Here is an 18,906-nt window from a genome sequence, read left to right as displayed (position 1 = left end):
TGCATATAAATGATTCTTTATGCCCTCCCCCCATGCAATGGGGGGGTGGAGCAGGGGGAAGTCCCCCGCCCTCATGCAGGGAACGGGAGGTCAATGTTTACTAGTCTTATTGCCAGATGCCCTGTGGCCATGGGGTGGGGAATGGGGGGGTCTACAGCCCCTTTTTTTTTCTGGCATTGGTCTCCCTTTACCGAGTCATCGTGGTGGAGCCAGGGGACTGGAGGCCCTAAAGCTGAGGTAAAGATGGTTCTCTCCAGGAAGAAAAGCTGTTCTCCCCGCCTGCCTTGCTGGCCATCCTCAAGGTGAATATGAGGCGGTGTCAGTGGGAGCTGAAATGGCATCCAGATGTCTCTACCCTGTGGGCAATAGAGGCCGGACAATGTCTCCAAGCTTGAGGCTGTCCACAGAGATCCTCAGTGGTGGGGCCACTGTGCCCCCCACACCTTGTCTAGGTCGTACCTCCAGCAGCTCATGTCTGGCCGATGCACTGACTTACAATCCCTGCTCCTGAAGTCCAGGTCAGACTGTGGTGACTCTCATGACCACCTCTCGAGCAGAATGAGAGGTGGAACGGGCATCCGGTGGCCGCAGCTGTCCAAGGAGATGCAGAATTGTATAACCACAGCGCTGAGGCAAGAGCGTCCGCATGCGCTGGGCGGCTGGGGGCCGGCTGGGGGCCCCAGCAGGGGGGCTGGTCCGTGAGGTCCTGGGGCCTGGCTTCCCTGCTGTCCCTCCCCCTGCATCTCCTCCTATGTCCTTGGTCTTGTCATAGTTCAGGACCTTCCACTGTTGGTTCACAGCTTGCCAGCGCTTGAAGATGCGGTAGACGGAAGAGCCCTCATGAACGATGAGGCCTGGGCAAAGGGACAAGGAAACCAGGGTGAGGGTCTGGAGAGGTTGCTCAGCGGTTAAGAGCACTGACTGCGCTTCCAGAGGACCCGGGGTTCAATTCTCAGTGCCCACATGGCAGCTCACAACTGTCTGTAACTCTTAAGAACTGAAGCTCTCTGTCGGGAGGTGGTGGCCGACGCCTTTAATCCCAGCACTCGGGAGACAGAGGCAGGCGGGTCGCTGTGAGTTCGAGGCCAGCCTGGTCTACAAGCAAGTCCAGGATAGTCAAGGCTACACAGAGAAATCCTGTTTCAAAAAAACAAACAAAAACAAACCCACAAAAAAAAAAAAAAACTGAAGCTCTCGGGCTGGAGAGATGGCTCAGAGGTTAAGAGCACTGGCTGCTCTTCCAAAGGTCCTGAGTTCAATTCCCAGGAACCACATGCTGGCTCACAACCATCTATAATGTGATCTGATGCCCTCTTCTGACATGCAGGCAGAGCACCATATACATAATAAATAAGTAAATAAATATTAAAAAAAAAAAAAAGAACTGACACTCTCAAACAGACAAACATGCAGGCAAAACACCAATGCACATAAAATAAAAACATTATTTTAAAAAGAAAGAAAAAAAGAAAGAAAACCAGGGTGAGCTGGACGGTGGCGGCACATGCCTTTAATCCAGCCCTCAGGAGGCAGAGGCAGCTGGATCTCTGAGTTCAAGCCTAACCTGGTTCACAGAGTGAGTTCCAGGACAGCCAGGGCTACAATAGGCCACAGGTCCTTGAGCATTCATTTCTGCAGACAGGAGACAGAACTACAAAGGACAGGGGCCCCAAGCTGGTACTAACAGTCTCTAAAACGGCAGAATTAAGAGCAAGAAACCGAGAGGATGGGCAGGGAAGGTAGGTGACTGCGTGAAGGAATATGCTGAGCGGGTACAGGAAGAAAAGAAGCGAAGTGCCCTCACCTATGCAGACAACATCCATGAAGCCGTACATGCCATAGCAGATCTGGAAGAGCAGATCCTGGCGTTGCCACTTGGCTGAAGGGCTGAGTGAGGACCAGATGAGCCAGGAGATGCTGGCGACGAGGAACAGGGAGCCCAGAACTATAGCAGCAATCTGAACCTTCTCGATGACAGTCAGGGAGATGGCCTGCCACTGTTTGGGAGAAAGCGCTCTAGGAAGTCACGGGAAGGGACAGGAAGTGGGGCAATAGGTGGCCCTGAAGAGAAGACGCCAGGAGCATCTCCTAAAATGCTCAGGAAGGACTGAAGGTCTGTCTTCTCCATCCCCTGATCTAGGTTAAGACGTGGCGCTAAGGAAGATGCTACGCGAGTAGGGAGGAGAGAGATTGGGCAGGTGCTTTGAAACCCAAACACACAGGTTGGAGCTTGGAACTCCAACCTTAACTCCATCACTTACGAATTGAGTAATTGTAGACAAGTATTTAATCTCTATGTGTGTCTGTGCCCTCATTTCTAAACTCAGACATAATAATTGTATCTAATGAGATCATTATGAAAGTTAAAGGAGTTAATATACAACAAATGGCATACAGAAAACAAAATATATTCAATACCGTCCTTAACATTACTTTTCCCTATTGTTTTGAGTCCCTAGGACAGGGCCAGAACCTAAGTGTCTTGGAATGCCATAAAGATGGAGGGAGGTGGCTTCGGGAAAACGTTAAATAAGATGAAACAGGCTCCCTGCACCTCACCTGCAGCGGGTTCTTGGTGCTGATGGCCAGGACCTGGTACTTGAAGTAGCAGAGCTCGCAGCTCCAGGAGCCCCTCTCACTGATCCAGCGGATTAGGCAGGGTTGGTGTGTACAGCGCACTGAGCCGTCACAGCGGCAAGGGCTCAGGAGCTCCCCCTGGAGGAAGAGAGGGGAGGGCCCCTGTCAACCACCATCACCCCGACCCCTTCTGGGGCACTCCTGGAGAGGAAACCTCTTCTTCATGTCAGTAATACTACTCCACTTAAAATCTCAGTTTTTTTACCCAAAGCAGGGCAAGAGACTATGGCTGTGGCACAATAGCAAGAAGTCAGGGAGCGAGAAAAACTTCTCCAACCAAAGGGATTAAAGGTGGGGTGGGAGGGGAGCCCGTCTTTTTTCCTAGAAATTGTAAGGGTGATTAAGACATACTAAAGAGGGCCGCCTCTCGCTAGGACCCGGAAGGAGGGGAGAGGCTGTCCACTCCACAGTACTTCCAGGATATAGATCTGGTGCCAGCTGGGATGGACTAGTAGTCGTGGTGGTTTCCATGCTAAAATGGGGAGCATTCTGTGGGCAGGAGTGTGTACCAGGGTCCCCCCCCCTTTAGTCAAGCAGTCATCTCTCCCTGCACAGAGATGCCCTCTGCCACTATGCCGAGATAACTTTACCTATAAAATTAAACAAAGAAGGCTCTTTAGAATGAAGTGGAAAGTTGCAAGGTGGGAGCAAAAAGTGCCTCACTACGGGAAATACTGAGTTGGGCAGGGTCCTGGCTGGTCCCTCCCCTCATGGTTCGAACAAATGTACTCTTCTTTTCTGTCCACGTCCCAGAGACTAGGTTCCCTCAGCTAATGGCGACCCTAAGGTGAGGGAGCAGGTGCTAAGGGCTGTCTCCGACCATGGGTGAGAGAGATTCTAAGCCCTCCTAGGAGAGAGCCCCACCCCATCTGGGGGCTCCTGACTCCCGCCGCACCAATCTTGACACACTCTAGGAGTCTCCAGCTAGGCCAACCTCACCCTTCTCCCACTCGGGGTCCTGGGTCCCGCCCTGCTTCCCCAGGCCCCGCCCCCTGCTCCTGTCTCCGCGGACACCCCAGGTGCGCGCCCCCACCCCTCCCCGCCCAGCCAGGTGCTCGGGCCTGACCTGCTCCGGGCCTTGGAAGCAGATCCTGCACTGGGGGGTTCGGAGCCCACTGTCCAGGCTGCTACTGAGCGACAGGGCGTCCAGCGCGCCTGGGGGCGGCGGCGGCGGTGCGGGCGGCGGCGGAGGTCCGGCCCGCGGCTCCTTGTCGCCGGCCAGGCCCCGGGCCCGCGGCTCCGACCCGTAGTACTCCTCCTCGTCTCCGTCGCCGTCCCGGGCGGAGCAGCCAGCGAAGGGCGCCCAGCCGCAGCCGCCTCCCCCGCCCCCCCGGGGCTGCGGCTCGGCCCGGGGCCGCCCCCCGCCCGTCAGCACCAGCAGCTTCAGCTCGTTCAGGAACATGCGGAGCCGAGACTTGAGCATCGTCCGGGCGCCGGGGGGCGGGGGGCGGCGAGCGAGGGGGGCTCCCGGGTGGCGGGGGGAAGGGCGAGGACAAGGCCGGGAAGGGGGCGCGCGCGGGAGCGCCGGACCGGGCCGGGGTCTCCGCGGCCTGCAAGCGCGGTTCACTGCTGCCACCGCCGGGGCACCGGGGCTCGCGAGGCCGAGAGGGCCGTCAGCCCGGGGGCGGCGAGGTAGGCAGGCATGGCCCGAGCAGGGGCAAGGGGCGGGGAGGGGGCTCAGGGTGCCGCGCCCCGCGGGTCGGGGTCCGGAGCCGGCCGGGCGCCGGGGCTTATGCGCCCCGGTGCTCCTGCGGCGGGGCCGCCCCCCATCGTCGTCCTCCCGGCCCCAGTCCCGCTCCGACTCTCGGATCCCGCTCGGCTCGGCCCGTGCGCTCGGCGGTGGCAAATGGCGGCTCCTTCCGGCGGCGGCGGCGGCGGAGACCCCCCCGGAGCGGCGGGCGGGCGGGGCGGGAGCCGGGGAGCCGGTGAGGGATGGAGGGAGGGGTGGGGCGGGGAGGGGGAGCGGAGGAGAAGGGGCCGCGGCTGCGCATCCCCGCCCTGCCCAGCACGAGCAGGTGTCCCCAGGGGCGGGGCGAGTGTGCGAGACTCCGGAGGAGGGAGGGAGGGGAGTGGCCAACGAAGGGGAGTGTGTACCGGGATAGAAGAATAGGTGTGTGCGCGGGGTGGGGGTGAGGATGGAAGGTGAGGCGTCAGAGGCTGCAGGTGTAACGAGGCACGGAGGTATATGCACAATGGAAGTGTGCAAAGACAGAGCTCGGCGAGGGGTTAGAGGTGTGCGGGCGGTGAGTGGTCAAGGGATTGGAACCTAAAAACACACAAAAGATTGTAAAGGGTGCTCGGTGCGGGACTGTGAGGCGGTGGTGTGCGGGAGTGGAATCAGATTGTGTGAGAAACAACCGATTCATTCTAACGTGTGAAGGTGGTGAGTGCGCAGAAAGAGGACGACTAAAGGGATGGGCGTGTCCTCCATACCCTCCAGCCCTCAGCTGTGCTACTCAGAAGTCAATACCACACATACACGCTTAAATCTCAGTTTTATGTTGACCTCTAGGGCTGCTACCCAGCCTAATATTTTTTTTTCCCCGCTTTATATTGACACCTCCCTTTCAGTCTCTTTGTGAAGCTGAGGGAAAAGGGATTCCCGGGGAGCCCACTGGGTCAAAGACACCGAGAAAAAAATTAATTAGTAAAAGAGTAATTAACAGAAAAGGGAGGGACTGAGCAAGTCGAACTAGGGACAGACTGCCAGATGAAGACTCTTCGATGGAAAGTGGCAGCGAAGACAGTCATTTTCTGCAAAGCATCCAAGTGCTCTGGGTGGACAAATGAATGAAGCAGGGGGCAAAGTGTGTGAGTTAAGCAGACAAAGAAGACAGCTCCTTCAGCGAGGAGGGGCAAGCAGCGGTGGCCTCATAAAGGAGCTAAGATGAAGCAGGAAATACCTGTGCTGTGAGTTTAATAAGCTCACAGGCTTTCAGACAGCTAAAGAACCCAAACACCCCTAGGAATGTAGCCAATGAAGCACCCACCTCTCCAGCCCCTTAGCCAATTTAGGCCTCCATCTTTTTCTTTCTACTCTTTTGGGTTTTGGGTTTTTTTTTTGTTTGCTTGTTTCCAGAGGCAGGGTTTCTCTGTGTAACAGCCCTGGCTGTCCTGGAATTCAATCTGTAGATGAGGCTGGCCTTGAACTCACATTGATCTGCCTGCCTCTGCCTCCAGAGTGCTGGGACTAAAGGTGTGTGCCGCGACGGCTTGGTTCTCTGTGTGTTCTGGTCAGCCGGAAACCTCCTCAGAGCAGCAGGAAGAGAACTGTCCGATGCACCTTCCACTGTGTACTTGGTTATGGTTTACATTAACTCTACACCGTTACATTCACATTCTTACATATATTTGACACCCACCCCCGCCTCAGACAAGGTTTCATGGTGTAGCCCCAGCTAGCCTGGAATCACTGAGTAGACCAGGCTGGCCTTGAACTCACAGCGATCACCCATCTGTCTCTGCCTCCCAGTGCCATCCTGGGATTAAAGACGTGTCCCACCATGCTCCATCAGAAAAGTAACAGTAGACATTGGAATGGAGTATACCACAAACCAGAGATAGAAAGGTTTCAGTCTGGGTGTAGTGGTTCAGGTCTGGAATCCAAGAACGTGGATTTTGGAGAGTTGGAGGCCAGCCTGGGCTACATGGCAAGACTGTGTCTCAAAACTGAAAGAAGAAAAAAAGAAAGAAAAAAAACAGGAGAACCCCTACCCAGATCTAGCCAATGGACAGGATGTTCTCTATAGTTGAATGGAGAGTGGGGTCTGACTTTCACACGAACCCTGGTGCCCCATATTTGACCATATCCCCCGGATGGGGAGGCCTGGTGGCACCCAGAGCAAGGATAGCAGGCTACCAAGAAGAGACTTGATACGCCATGAGCATATACAGGGGGAGGAGGTCCTCCTCAGTCACAGTCATAGAGGAGGGGAATAAGGGGAAAATGGGAGGGAGGGAGGAATGGGAGGATTCAAGGGATGGGGTAACAACTGAGATGTAATATGAATAAATTAATAAATTTTTTTAAATTAAAAAAGAAAAGAAAAGAAAGGAGAGAAAGAAAAGAAGAAAGTGGTGTCGGCCTCTAACCTTAGTTCTTGGGAGACGGAGCAGTAGGATGGAGCAGTTGAGGCTAGTCTAACTACATGTTCACTCAAAGGCCAACCTGGCCTATATGAGTCCTTGTTTCATTAGGACAAAAGGTAACAAAAATCCACAAAAATAAAACAGAGCCAGAGTGGTCCCTCATGTCTGTAAAAGCAGCATTTAGAAGCTAAGATACAAGATTGCTATTTATCTGAGGCTAGCTTCAGCTATTTTGTCTCAACTATGATTTCAGAGCACAGTGACTGAATCACACATGCTTATATGTATAAAAACACTGATTCGGGCTGGAGAGTTGGCCCAGTGGTTAAGAGCACTGTATGCTCTTCCAAAGGACCAGAGTTCAAGTCCCAGCACCCACATGGCAGCTTACAACTATCTGTAACTCCAAGATCTGACACCCTCACACAAATGCACATAAATTAAAATTAAATAAAATATTTTTTAAAAAACACTGACTCTAACACCAGCACCAAAAAAAATTTTTTTAAAAAATAGATCTAGATTTTAGTTACTTTCTCACAAATGGGAACACAGTCCTTTATCCCCATGTCCCTAAATGATGGCAAACAATAAAGGAGTTGGAGCCAGTGAGACAATGAACATCCAACAAACCTACCTCTGTCTACCTAGATTTCCCTGTGCAGAGACCATTTGAGAAACGCTGTTCAGGGCGACAGTAAGTTCTAAAGCCAGGTGTGATGGTGCACGTCTTTAATCCCAGCACTCGGGAGGCAGAGGCAGGCGGATCTCTGTGAGTTTGGGGCCAGCCTGATCTACAAAGTGAGTCCTGGACAGCCAAGGCTACACAGAGAAATCCTGTCTTCAGGTGGGGGTGAGTAAGTTCTTTTTTTTAAAGATTTATTTATTATTACATATACAGTATTCTGCCTGCATGTACACCTGCAGGTCAGAAGAGGGCATCAGATCACATTATAGATGGTTGTGAGCCACCATGTGGTTGCTGGGGATTGAACTCAAGACCTTTGTAAGAGCAGATAGTGCTCTTAACCACTGAGCCATCTCTCCAGGCCCATGGGGGGGGGGGGGAGGGAGTAAGTTCTAAGAAAGCCGCAGGAAATAAAAAAGAATGTGACGCCAATGGAGAGTTGCGGGTTTACAGAGGCACACAAGTCACGCTTGGGTCAGAAGTGGTGTTGGTGACTGCCCTATACACAACCACCCTTTTGTCTGTTCATATGTACAATCACATATATGTAACAGGGTAACCTAAGTGTTGTAAGGAGACGTTTAAGATCAAGTACCCTTATTTACAATAACTTCTTGCTGCTATTAATAATCCCAGGAGGGTTTACAAGTTGGGAACAAGGGAGGTTATTCCAGTGTCACTCTTCCCTTACAATGGCTCGCTATATTAATCTTCCTTCTGTCCATCTTTTTATTTTATTTTTTTCCGAGACAGAGTCTCCCTGTGTTAGCTTTGGCTGTCCTGGATTCGCTTTGGAGACCAGGCTGGCCTCGAACTCACAGAGATCCGCTTGCCTCTGCCTCCTGTGTGCTGGGATTGAAGGCATGCTCCACCAATCCTGGCCTTCTGTTCATCTTTTAATCCTATTATCCTCCTCAGATAGAAATTGTCTCCTCCCTGTTTTAAAAGACCACGCTTGCCTATATTAGATATCCTTATCGTTACTTCAAAAGGAGAGTGCCCAAGACACCAAAACAAAAACATCGCATACCAACTGGAAGGAAGCAAAGCACTTAGTAAAATTTTGCTGAATGAATGAGTAAAACAAAGGCGCAAAGACGAATGTTTCCCCCATGGCAGTGGAGTGAAAATGTGACAGCACCATCTCTGGTACCAGGATCTCCCACTAGCACCCCGACCTCCTGCCCACGTAGAGATGCGTAGTGAAGACTGAAGATGCGCTCTGGCTCGGCCTTGAGCTGGTTGGCCCGGTTGCCATGGCACCGCCTTGCGCTCCACCCTCCCTCGCCCCCACACACCCCCTCGGCAGCCGGGGTAAGGCAGCCAGTCACGTGCTACGCAGCGTAACCACACCTCTGCTTCTCAGAGAGAAGTCAAGGGGTCACGTGGGATAGCAACAGGTCACGTGGTGCCACAGCTCCCACGCCCACTTTCCCCGTCACACCCCTCCCATCCAAGCGGTTCCCCCCCCATGGCCGCCCACTGCGCATGGGTGGAGGTCACGTGTCCAGAACGTCCTGCGTCCGCCCCGCCCTCCCGGTTTCCGCGCGCCTCTCTGGCAGCTGGTCACATGGTGAGGGTGGGGGTGAGGGGGCCTCTCTAGCTCGCGGCCTGTGTCTATGGTCTGGCCCGTAGCGTCCAGCTGCCCGGGACCGATCCCCGGTGTATGGCGCCGCAGGAACCGGCTCCCGGGCCCAGGTAAAGGGCCACCTCCTCAGATCTCCGCCTGGCGAGAGGTGAGTGCAACCCCTTCCAGGTATGGGGGCCAGCCCCGCCACCTCCACTATCATCTCGCTCCCCACGCGTGCGCGTCGCTGGATGATTATGGAAGTGGCTCAGTGGCGGGAAGTGGGGCCTTTGTGGTCGCGGCAGCGGGTGTGATTTCAGAGAGTTGGAGTGTAAGGTCTTCGGTGCAAACCCTGTGCCTTGCGTGATCTTCTTTGTGCCCAGTTCGATGTCCTCCCAAAGCAAAGAAAGCATTCTTTCTTTTCCTCCAGGGCATCACGTGGCTGGAGGGCTCGGGGGGTAGCCTTTGTGTTACCTGAGGCGCGGGCCCCGGGATTGTGGAGGGGTGGGGTGCTGGTGATGTTTGTGCTGGCTCGGGCAGGAGTTCCTTTGTTGGTGCTGGGTCCCCCTCCTAACTGGGAAGGAGAGTTTGGTGTTAGAAGCCTCTGTGATTGTAGGAAATCCCCTGCTCCGAGAATGGCTACCTCTCGGTATGAACCAGTGGCTGAAATTGGTGTCGGTGCCTATGGGACGGTGTACAAGGCCCGAGATCCCCACAGTGGCCACTTTGTGGCCCTCAAGAGTGTGAGAGTTCCCAATGCAGGAGGAGCTGGAGGGGGCCTTCCCGTCAGCACAGTTCGTGAGGTGGCCTTACTGAGGAGGCTGGAAGCCTTCGAGCACCCCAATGTTGTACGGTGAGGAGGTTGGATTGGGAGTGGGGCGGAGAGGACAATAAGCCTGGGGTGTGGTCAGGAGTGGGACCTTAAAAAAAAAAATCTGAGGCCACGTTGGAACAAAGGAGGTGACCAGATGGTCGGTCACCATTTGTTTTTTTCCCAGGCTGATGGACGTCTGTGCTACTTCCCGAACTGATCGCGACATCAAGGTCACCCTAGTGTTTGAGCACATTGACCAGGACCTAAGGACTTACTTGGAGAAAGCGCCCCCGCCAGGCTTGCCAGTGGAGACCATCAAGGTGAGCGCGCTGGGAGGGAGAGGCGGACAGAGAGAGAGAGAGGCAGCCTGGTGTTTCTGTAGAACTTGTTGGGGCTTTGAGAGCGATACATAGTTTCCAGTGTTCTGTGCTTTCTTCTAAACTAGGACCTGATGCGTCAGTTTCTAAGCGGCCTGGATTTCCTTCATGCAAATTGTATTGTTCACCGAGACCTGAAGCCGGAGAACATTCTGGTGACAAGTAATGGGACAGTCAAGCTGGCTGACTTTGGCCTCGCCAGAATCTACAGCTACCAGATGGCCCTCACACCCGTGGTTAGTAGAAAGATGGCAGCCAAAACAGGTTGTGATTGGGGGGGCGGGGCTCAGGTTTCCATGGCAACTGAGGAATCTTGTGTGAGGAGGACCCTGACTCGGCTGTCTCTCTAGGTTGTTACACTCTGGTACCGCGCCCCTGAAGTTCTTCTGCAGTCTACATATGCAACCCCCGTGGACATGTGGAGCGTCGGCTGTATCTTTGCAGAGATGTTTCGGCGAAAGTACGCAACTAGGAACTTCTGTTCACATTTTTCGTTTTTCAAGACAGGATTTCTCTGGTAGCGGTGGCTGTCCTGGACTTCCTTTGTAGACCAGGCTGGCTTTGAACTCACAGCAATCCACCTGCCTCTGCCTCCCCAGTGCTGGGATTATAGGCGTGAGCCACCATGCCTGGCTTGGGACCGAGACTCTTTTTTTGTTTTGTTTTGGTTTTTGAGACAGGGTTTCTCTGTGCAGCCTTGGTTATCTTGGACTCACTTTGTAGACCGGGCTGGCCTCGAACTCACAGCAATCCGCCTGCCCCTGCTTCCCGAGGGCTGGGATTAAAGGCATGCGCCACTGCCTGAGTGCTCTGTTTTTATACACACCAGATGAGGTAATCAGAATCCATTAAGATGGTTGTGAGCCACCCTGAGGGTGCTGGGAATTGAACTGAGGACTTCTAGGAAGAGCAGCCAATGCTCTTCACTGCTGTCTTATGGTGCTGGAGGTTTAAACCAGAACTCACGCACACGTGGCAAGCGCTATACCGCTACACTGCACCCCCGCCCCCCAAGTCTTTTACAGACCTTTCTGCTCTTCACCATTCTTCCTGTGCATGTTTGGGGTGGGACAGCCAACCTACAGTTGTGAGAGGCATGTCCCCTGCCATCCATCCGCTGTAGTCCCAACCTAACTGTTCATGCTGAGCACCTTGCCTAGAGTAGACAATCTTGTGAAATGTCCTAAAATTAAGGACTTCATGCTCCTAATCTCTAGTGTGAGCCACTTGACAGTTACTCCCCCCCCCCTCCTTTTTTCCTGAAATAATATACACTTTGGATATTTTTTTCTGCCTTAGGCCCCTCTTCTGCGGAAACTCTGAAGCGGACCAGTTGGGCAAAATCTTTGAGTAAGTATCCAGTGAGGGTCCGTTTCTGCTGAACGCCAGATGGCAGCTGGTCCTAGCCCTGGATCTGAGAGCCGGAAAAGGACCCTCTTGACCAGCGCTGTCCTGTCCCTACAGTCTCATTGGCTTGCCACCAGAAGATGACTGGCCTCGAGAGGTGTCTCTGCCCCGAGGAGCCTTTTCCCCCAGAGGGCCTCGGCCGGTGCGGTCAGTGGTGCCGGAGATGGAGGAGGCTGGAGCGCAGCTGCTGCTGGTACTGGGCCAGGGGTGGGGAGGGCTGGGGAGATGGCTCACCAGGCACAGCTCTTTTATATGAGTGTGAGGACCTGAGTTCAAATGCCCAGAACCCATGTAAAAGCTGGGTGTGGCAGTGGGCTGCTGCTGTTGTGCCACTCATGGTAAGAAGGGAGGTGCAGATAGACACCCTAGCAAAGGCCACACTGACAAGAGACTCAAACGTGGCAGAAGGCAAGGTTGACCTCCGGTGTGTGCGCTGACATGTGCATGCCCACATTTTCACACGTCAGCGGGTGCACACAAACAGGAAACAATACCTGTTAGGGGCCCAGACCATTGTGGCACTAAGACCTGGTTAGTGGCTAGCCAGGATGGGATACAGGAAAGACGCCATCCCAGCCAGACTGGGGTAGGCACCAGGCTCTTCAGCTGCTTTCTGACCTTCGCGTCTCCCCTTAGGAAATGCTGACTTTTAACCCACATAAGAGAATCTCAGCCTTCCGAGCTCTGCAGCACCCTTATCTGCACAAGGAAGAAGGCGACCCGGAGTGAGAGGAGTGGCCACCTTTCCACGCTTCTGGACACTTGAGTGGGAAGGACCTCACCGAAAGAGCAGCCTCCCAGTTTTTTACAGAGAATATTTTAAGCCTTAAATGACATTCCCCACCCACCCCTCCTAACGAGGCTTGCCCTCTTGCCCTCTGACTTCTCTACACTAAAGGGTGGGTGTGTCTTCCCTCCCTGATTTATATTTGGGACCCTTTTTTATACAGGAAAACAAAACAAGACAAAGAAACGTGGTCTCTCTTTCTCTTTTTTTCCTTTTCCTTTAATATTTTTCTGATTGGCTTTGCCATTGGGAGATTTGAGAAGCCACATGAAAGTTCCCTGCAAGGACCCAGGCAAGGCTGTCCAGCTCTTAGGCCTAGGAGATCCTTCAAATCCTTTGAATATTTGGTTAAAATGGCTTTAGTTAGTCTAAGATTCCTGCTTTGCTCTGCGTCTGCCCTGACAAGACCAAAGTGGGGCTGGGACTACAGTTCATGGATAGAAAGATGAGGCCCCTGGTTACAGCCTTGGCACTGCCTCCCCTCAAGGCTCTTGGCTTCCCCTTGATACTGCTCCGAGTTGTCCTTGTAGCAAAAGGTATTGAAGGAAAGGAAACAGTCATGAAAGGCTTCTGGGAGCATATCAGATCCTCCTGGGAGAAGTCCTGCCCTTCCTCACACACCCCTCCCGCGAAATCTTGTGAAGACATAAGTCTAACCATCACTTAATCTGTTTTGGGAAGTGAGGCAAGGGGACCTCTTTAAAGCAAACAAAAGGCAGATGTAGGGACTGAGATAACCAACCTAGGTTTTTAAAAACTTAGGGAAGCCAGGGAGAGCAAGATGAAGAGCAAAGCCATCAAACGGATCCAGGGACTCCCCGAGTGTGGTGACACACACCTGTTCTCCCAGAATTGGAGGCTGAGGCAGGAGAATCCAGAACTCAAGGCCATCCTTGACTGTATAGCAAGCTGGAGACCAGCCTAGGCTGCAGAGACCCTATGGGGAGCTCAGAGTCTCATAGGAAGGCACTGGGGTTGGCTCGAGGGTCTTTTTGGTTCCGGAATCTCATTGCTAGCCAAACACCAAGGATCTACAGGAAAGGGGAGAAGGAGTTACTTTTGACTCTGGGTTCAAGGCTTGCGGGTGTGTGTCCATGAGGGCAATGGGTCAGTACCTCTGTGAAGCTGAAGAAGAGCCCGACGCCGCCAAGGATTTTCAGGGCTTTGTCTGAATGTTTGAGGAACTTCTCCCCACACATCTGGCAGGTAGAGCTCCTGGTCTTACACATCTGGGCACAGAATGGGTACACAGAATACAAAGCTACTAACCTGCCCCATCCAAATACCTGTAGTGGGTGTCCCAGAAATCACTAATATCTGACATTCTCCACCTAAGCACAGCTGCTCCCACCCTTCAACTTACAGCTGTGCAGGAGTCCTCTTGTAGGTGCAGGGTTGTAAGGTTGAACAAACCACAACAGTCAAAACTTCTCTCAAATTCATGCCGGGTACTGTTGCTCATGACCCACCAAGAAGCATTGATGACATCTGCCTAAAACAAGTAGGCAGAGGAGCGTCAGGCTCCCTCCGTCCTGCACTGGGCTCACAGTCACCCCACAGTCAAGCCTCAGGCTGTCTCTGACTACATCTTGGGGAATTAAGCATACATGTTAGGAAGCATACACCTCTGGAGGGAGTGGGCCTCAGCACGACGGTATGAAAGGGTCAGATGAACAAGTCTAAAGGGGAAAGCAAGAAGGACACCCTTGAAAGGGTGACCCCTTACCTGTTTGCTTCTGTTAATAGCCAGGCATGAGCAGGAAATTCCGAACTGGAAGATGAAGACCAAACCAAGGATGATCATGTACTGAGAAGTTAGGGCAAAAAGATCTGGTTTCCACGTAAACTATCTCATCCAGGGAGACAGGCAGGCAGATCTGTGTGAAGGCCAGCCTAGCCAGGACTACAGAGCATGGTCCCGCTTTTTTTTGTTGTTTTTAAAATCTCACCCACGTAACTGTAACTGCAATGTGGCAGGCAAGAGGGCAGAGTTCAAGGGCCTCCTCTGCTCACAAAACTGCAGTTTTATAGTGTTGAGAACAAAAACATCTACTTGGGGGGGATTACAGAATATGAACAAAGAGGCCCCCTGCCCAGGAAAGGCCTGCCCAGGGGCCCCAGTCACTCCGGTCAGGATACAAAGAACAGCAACACTTGGTGGTGGTTCACGGCACCCACTAGTCCTGCCACCGCAATGAGGAGAAGGAAGACCCCCACGGCAATGACTCCTCCGATAATGTGGATGCTGGACACCAGACCCAGGCCCTTGCCCCAGGCGGCCACGCCAATGAGCAGTAAGCCCACGAGCTGCGAGAAACAGAAAAAGAGAATACACTGAATAATTCACCCCGGGGAAGTGGCTCCCACCTGCAAGCGCTGCACAGTCAAGTTTGAGGCTAGCCTGTGCTAGCTACATAGTGAGACCCTGTCGTCGCCAAAGAATTCTATCATGAAGCACATCCAAAGGCTATGATTACAAAGGCGATGTGGACTAAGCAGGGTAACCGGTTAAGGTGTGCTGTCAGCACTACTCATCCCCAGACACGCTTCACAAGCAGCTGGGATAGAGTGGGCCAGGGCACTAGCGACTCAAGAAACAAACGAAACCCTTAGCGTTGTTCAGCATCTATTATGGGAAGAAACTGGAGCAGAACTGAAGGCTCAGACTATAGGCCCTCAGTCTTCGGTCTACCCTTCCCCACCACCAAACAAGTCCCCTCATCACCGGAAGTCTCTCCTCTTCCACGGAAGTCCCCAGGAATTCCCTCTCGCCGGAAGTTTCTGGGAAGCTTCCCAGAAGCCCCGGCACACCCCTCTCCCCACCGGAAGCCCCCTAGAAACTCTCCCATTCTTTCCTCCACGGAGCTTTCCCTATCTCCGAAACCTCACCATATAAACCACGTTGAGAGCGCACAGAGCATTCTTGGAACAGGCAAATCCTCCGCAAACCATCTCCCCAGTTCTGGGGACCCAAATGGTCCCAAGGACTTGAGGGGAAGGTATTGGGGGGACCGTCTTGTAGGGCTCCAACAGCTTCTATCACTTTAAATCCAAGCCAGCCAAACTAATATTCTGCGCCTGCACGGTCCCACCCCTGCCTCTGGATTGGCGAAACTCGTGGCTAATCCAGGACATCCAGGACTTCAATGCCAATCAATCTGCATTACGTCACCAGCCCGCCTCCCAGTCCTTCCCTCCGTTTTTTCATTGGACGAGACTTAAAAAAAAAAAAACCAACCGAGGACAAGGTTTCTAGACAGTTTCTCAGGGGCTAGAGCCTAAAAACTTCCAAAGCCTAGATTTCTGAGTACGGAGCTGCGAGACTAGGAATTCGGGGAGAGACTCAGAAGACTCAGGTGAACAGAAAAAAGGGGGCTTGTGGAAGTGGGAGGAAGAGGCTCCGCCCCTCCAAGGATAGCCCGCCCGGCCCTCCACCCCTTTTCCCGTGTTTCACGATGATCTCACGATGATGCCATCGTTTTGTTAGTGCGTCATACCCTGGAACACCAAGAGGGGCCAAAAGACCTATGTGGCCTCGCTAGGGAGGATCCGAGTCAGGCAGAGCGACAGCAGGCAAATCCTCACATTTGTTTCAAGTGTATACTAGTACGCATGTTCTGTTCTCCATCCCTTCCTCTGCAGTGTCAACAGGGTAGAGGAGACATTCAAGTGGAAACCATGACTTGCGGCTGGTGCATTCCTGTTTGTCACAAAACCACAGGCGCAGACCCTGGTGTGCTCTACATCTTTAGAACACACACATGCCTGATCCAGGGCTGGCACAAGATGACACCAAATATGGGAGCGAATCTGGAATATGAATAAGAGCCCACACCTGTAATCCTAGTGGGAGGCAGAAGCAGGAGGATCGCTGTGAGTTCGAGGCCAGCCTGGTCTACAAAGTGATTCCAGGACAGCCAAGGCTACACAGAGAAACTCGAAAAACAAATAAACCAGAGTCTCCATACTGCTTTTTAATTATTTAATATTTTATGTGCTTTTGGTGGTGTTTTGTTTTTGCACGCATGTCTCTGTGAGGGTGACTCATCCCCTGGATCGAGTTACAGATAGCTGTGAGCCGCCATGTGGATGCTGGGAATTGAACTCAGATCCTCTGGAAGGGCAGCCAGTGCTCTTAACCACAAAGCCATCTCTCCAGCCCCCCACCCCACCCCAGAGTGTCCATACTTTTTAAAAATTGTATTTATTTTTACTTTAGGTGCATTGATTTATTGCCTACATGTATGTCTGTGTAAGGGTATGGAGCCCCTGAAACTGGAGTTACAACGTGAACTGCCGTGTGGGTGCTGGGACTTGAACACAGGTCCTCTGGAAGAGCAGCCAGGGCTTTTTATCTACCGAGCCCTCTCTCAACCCCGAGTCTCTATACTTTTGCTCCAGAAGGGCGAATAGTGGGTGTCTGGTCAGTGACGTTATTGCATAAGCGTTCGCGGACTTAGTGCCCTTTGAATGGGAGTGACAAATGTCACAACCCTTCTCTTCCTCTTGGACAAAGAAGCAGTCTTGGTGGGACTGAAACCAAAAAAAGGGCCCCACCGGCTCCACATGGTGACCTGCTCACATCCTGTCCAGTCCTGCAGCTGCAGTCCAATTGCACGGGTTTAACTTTGTGACTCACCATCTGTGTGGGCCAGGCACTTAAGCCCTCTGTGAAAGGGGGATGGACGACAGTGCGTCTACCTTGGACAGTACTTCTCTGACAATCTCTGGGTTGTCGTGAGGCCTGGGTTAGGGTGTGTAAAAGGCTTGAATCAGTGGGCAGTACCTAGCAGCCCTCACCTAGTACTGTTTACTTATTTTTATGGAGTCTAGTAAATAATCCAAACGCAGCCCCAAATATAAAAATGTTCAGTCACCCTTCACACATCATCCTCAAGAAGATATGCTTGATGGGCTGGAGAGATGGCTCAGCGGTTAAGAGCACCGTCTGCTATTCCAGAGGACCTGAGTTCAATTCCCAACAACCACATGGTGGCTCACAACCATCTATAGTTAGATCTGGCGCCCTCTTCTGGCCTGCAGCTGTACATGCAGGCAGAGCACCGTACACTTAATAAATAATCTTTAAAAAAAAAAAAAGTGCATGCCTTTAGTCCCAGCACTCAAGAGGCAGAGGTAGGCAGATCTCTGAGTTCAAGGCCAGCCTGATCTACCAGGACAGTCAGGACTACACAGAGAAGCCCTGTCTCAAAAAAAAAAAAAAAAAAAAAAAAAAAAAAGGAAAGAAAGAAAGGAAAAAGAAAAAGAGAAGAGAAAGAAGGGAAGGATGAAAATAATTTGCTATCTACAGACAGGTTTAACCCTTAAAACAAAATAAGAGACTGCTAAATGGGTAAAGTACTTGCTGTGCACGTGTGAGGATCAGAGACTGCTAAATGGGTAAAGTACTTGCTGTGCACGTGTGAGGACCAGAGTTTGGATCCTAAAGTGTCCATAAAGGCCAGGTAGCTGTGCCTGCCCCTGTAATTCTCCAGCACCTTGGAGGTGGAGCCAGGAGGTCTTCAGGGTAAGCTGTCTAGTTAGTTTAACCTGTCAGCAAGTTCCAGGCTTGCTGAGAGACCCTGCCTCAATAAACAAACTGGAGAGCAGTCAGGGAAGGCAAGCAACGTCAACTTTGAAGTAACCACACTGGCACACGTGGACAGGTGCACCCATACACACATCCCGTGAGCACACGCGGACAGGTGCACCCATACACCCATCCCGTGAGCACACGCGGACAGGTGCACCCATACACCTATCCCGTGAGCACACGTGGACAGGTGCACCCATACACCCATCCCGTGAGCACACGTGGACATGTGCACCCATACACATATCCCGTGAGCACACGTGGACAGGTGCACCCATACACCCATCCCGTGAGCACACGTGGACAGGTGCGCCCAACACACACATCCCATGAGCTGTGGTTCTAAGCGTCTTTCCGAGGTTTAGAATCTTTTGAGAGGAGGGTATGAGTGAAGGATTTTGTCTCCATTGGGTTGGAAATCCTGTGAGAAAAACCAGTCCACTGCAGGTGGCCCCATTCCCTAAGCAGGAAGCCATGAACTGTGTAAGAGTAGAGATAAGAGAGCTGACCACAAACAAACAGGTGAGCATAGCAAACATATATCCATTCAGTATATACACTCAGTCCTCTCGCTTATGGGTGCAATGTGACCGACCGGCTGTTTGAAGTTTCCACGGTGATGTCCTATAATAACACAAAACCTTCTTGACTTAAGCTGCTTTTTGCCAGAGTTATCGTATCACAGTAAGTAAAGCAAACTAGAACACATACACCTGTGCACATCACACACAACACACATACACACACACACGCGCGCGCGCGCATGCGCCAAGTCATAGTAATAATTGGGCCAAACTACCCTTTTTTTTTCCCCTTCAAACTACCCTTTACCTACGACCCCTAACTTGCTTTATCTCCATTTTCTCCTTCAATCCCTCATCCGTCTTCTCCTTCAGGTCCGCTAGTCAAGGGCAGATCAGTGGTACCGAGAAATAAGCTGGCAAGCA

The 18,906-nt window shown here is 52.4% G+C and overlaps 3 protein-coding genes across 3 annotated transcripts; 1 reads left to right on the top strand and 2 right to left on the bottom strand.

Moving 5' to 3' along the window:
• On the bottom strand, positions 1-4,667 carry MARCHF9 (membrane associated ring-CH-type finger 9). Its single transcript, XM_084759622.1, has 4 exons — positions 3,704-4,667; positions 2,560-2,715; positions 1,805-1,997; positions 1-854 (listed from the first exon to the last, which is right to left on the bottom strand). Exons 1-4 carry the CDS (start codon positions 4,058-4,060, stop codon positions 520-522), a joined length of 1,041 nt encoding a protein of 346 aa, XP_084615748.1. The 5' UTR covers positions 4,061-4,667; the 3' UTR covers positions 1-519.
• A 4,324-nt stretch (positions 4,668-8,991) lies between these two features.
• On the top strand, positions 8,992-12,556 carry CDK4 (cyclin dependent kinase 4). The gene is made up of 8 exons (XM_084759625.1): positions 8,992-9,150; positions 9,598-9,834; positions 9,980-10,115; positions 10,241-10,408; positions 10,523-10,632; positions 11,472-11,522; positions 11,637-11,772; positions 12,216-12,556. The coding sequence occupies exons 2-8, from the start codon at positions 9,617-9,619 to the stop codon at positions 12,306-12,308; spliced, it is 912 nt and encodes a 303-aa protein (XP_084615751.1). The 5' UTR covers positions 8,992-9,150; positions 9,598-9,616; the 3' UTR covers positions 12,309-12,556.
• A 1-nt stretch (position 12,557) lies between these two features.
• TSPAN31 (tetraspanin 31) lies at positions 12,558-15,469 on the bottom strand. Its single transcript, XM_084759626.1, has 6 exons — positions 15,256-15,469; positions 14,506-14,673; positions 14,093-14,173; positions 13,730-13,858; positions 13,482-13,595; positions 12,558-13,397 (listed from the first exon to the last, which is right to left on the bottom strand). The coding sequence occupies exons 1-6, from the start codon at positions 15,316-15,318 to the stop codon at positions 13,323-13,325; spliced, it is 630 nt and encodes a 209-aa protein (XP_084615752.1). The 5' UTR covers positions 15,319-15,469; the 3' UTR covers positions 12,558-13,322.
• Between the last annotated feature and the right edge of the window lie 3,437 nt (positions 15,470-18,906).

The sequence above is a fragment of the Acomys minous genome (genome assembly GCF_964271855.1).
Source record: "Acomys minous genome assembly, chromosome: 15".
Classification (NCBI taxonomy): Eukaryota; Metazoa; Chordata; class Mammalia; order Rodentia; family Muridae; genus Acomys; species Acomys minous.
Note: the sequence above shows the minus strand (reverse complement) of the source record. Positions and strands in the feature narration are given on the sequence as shown.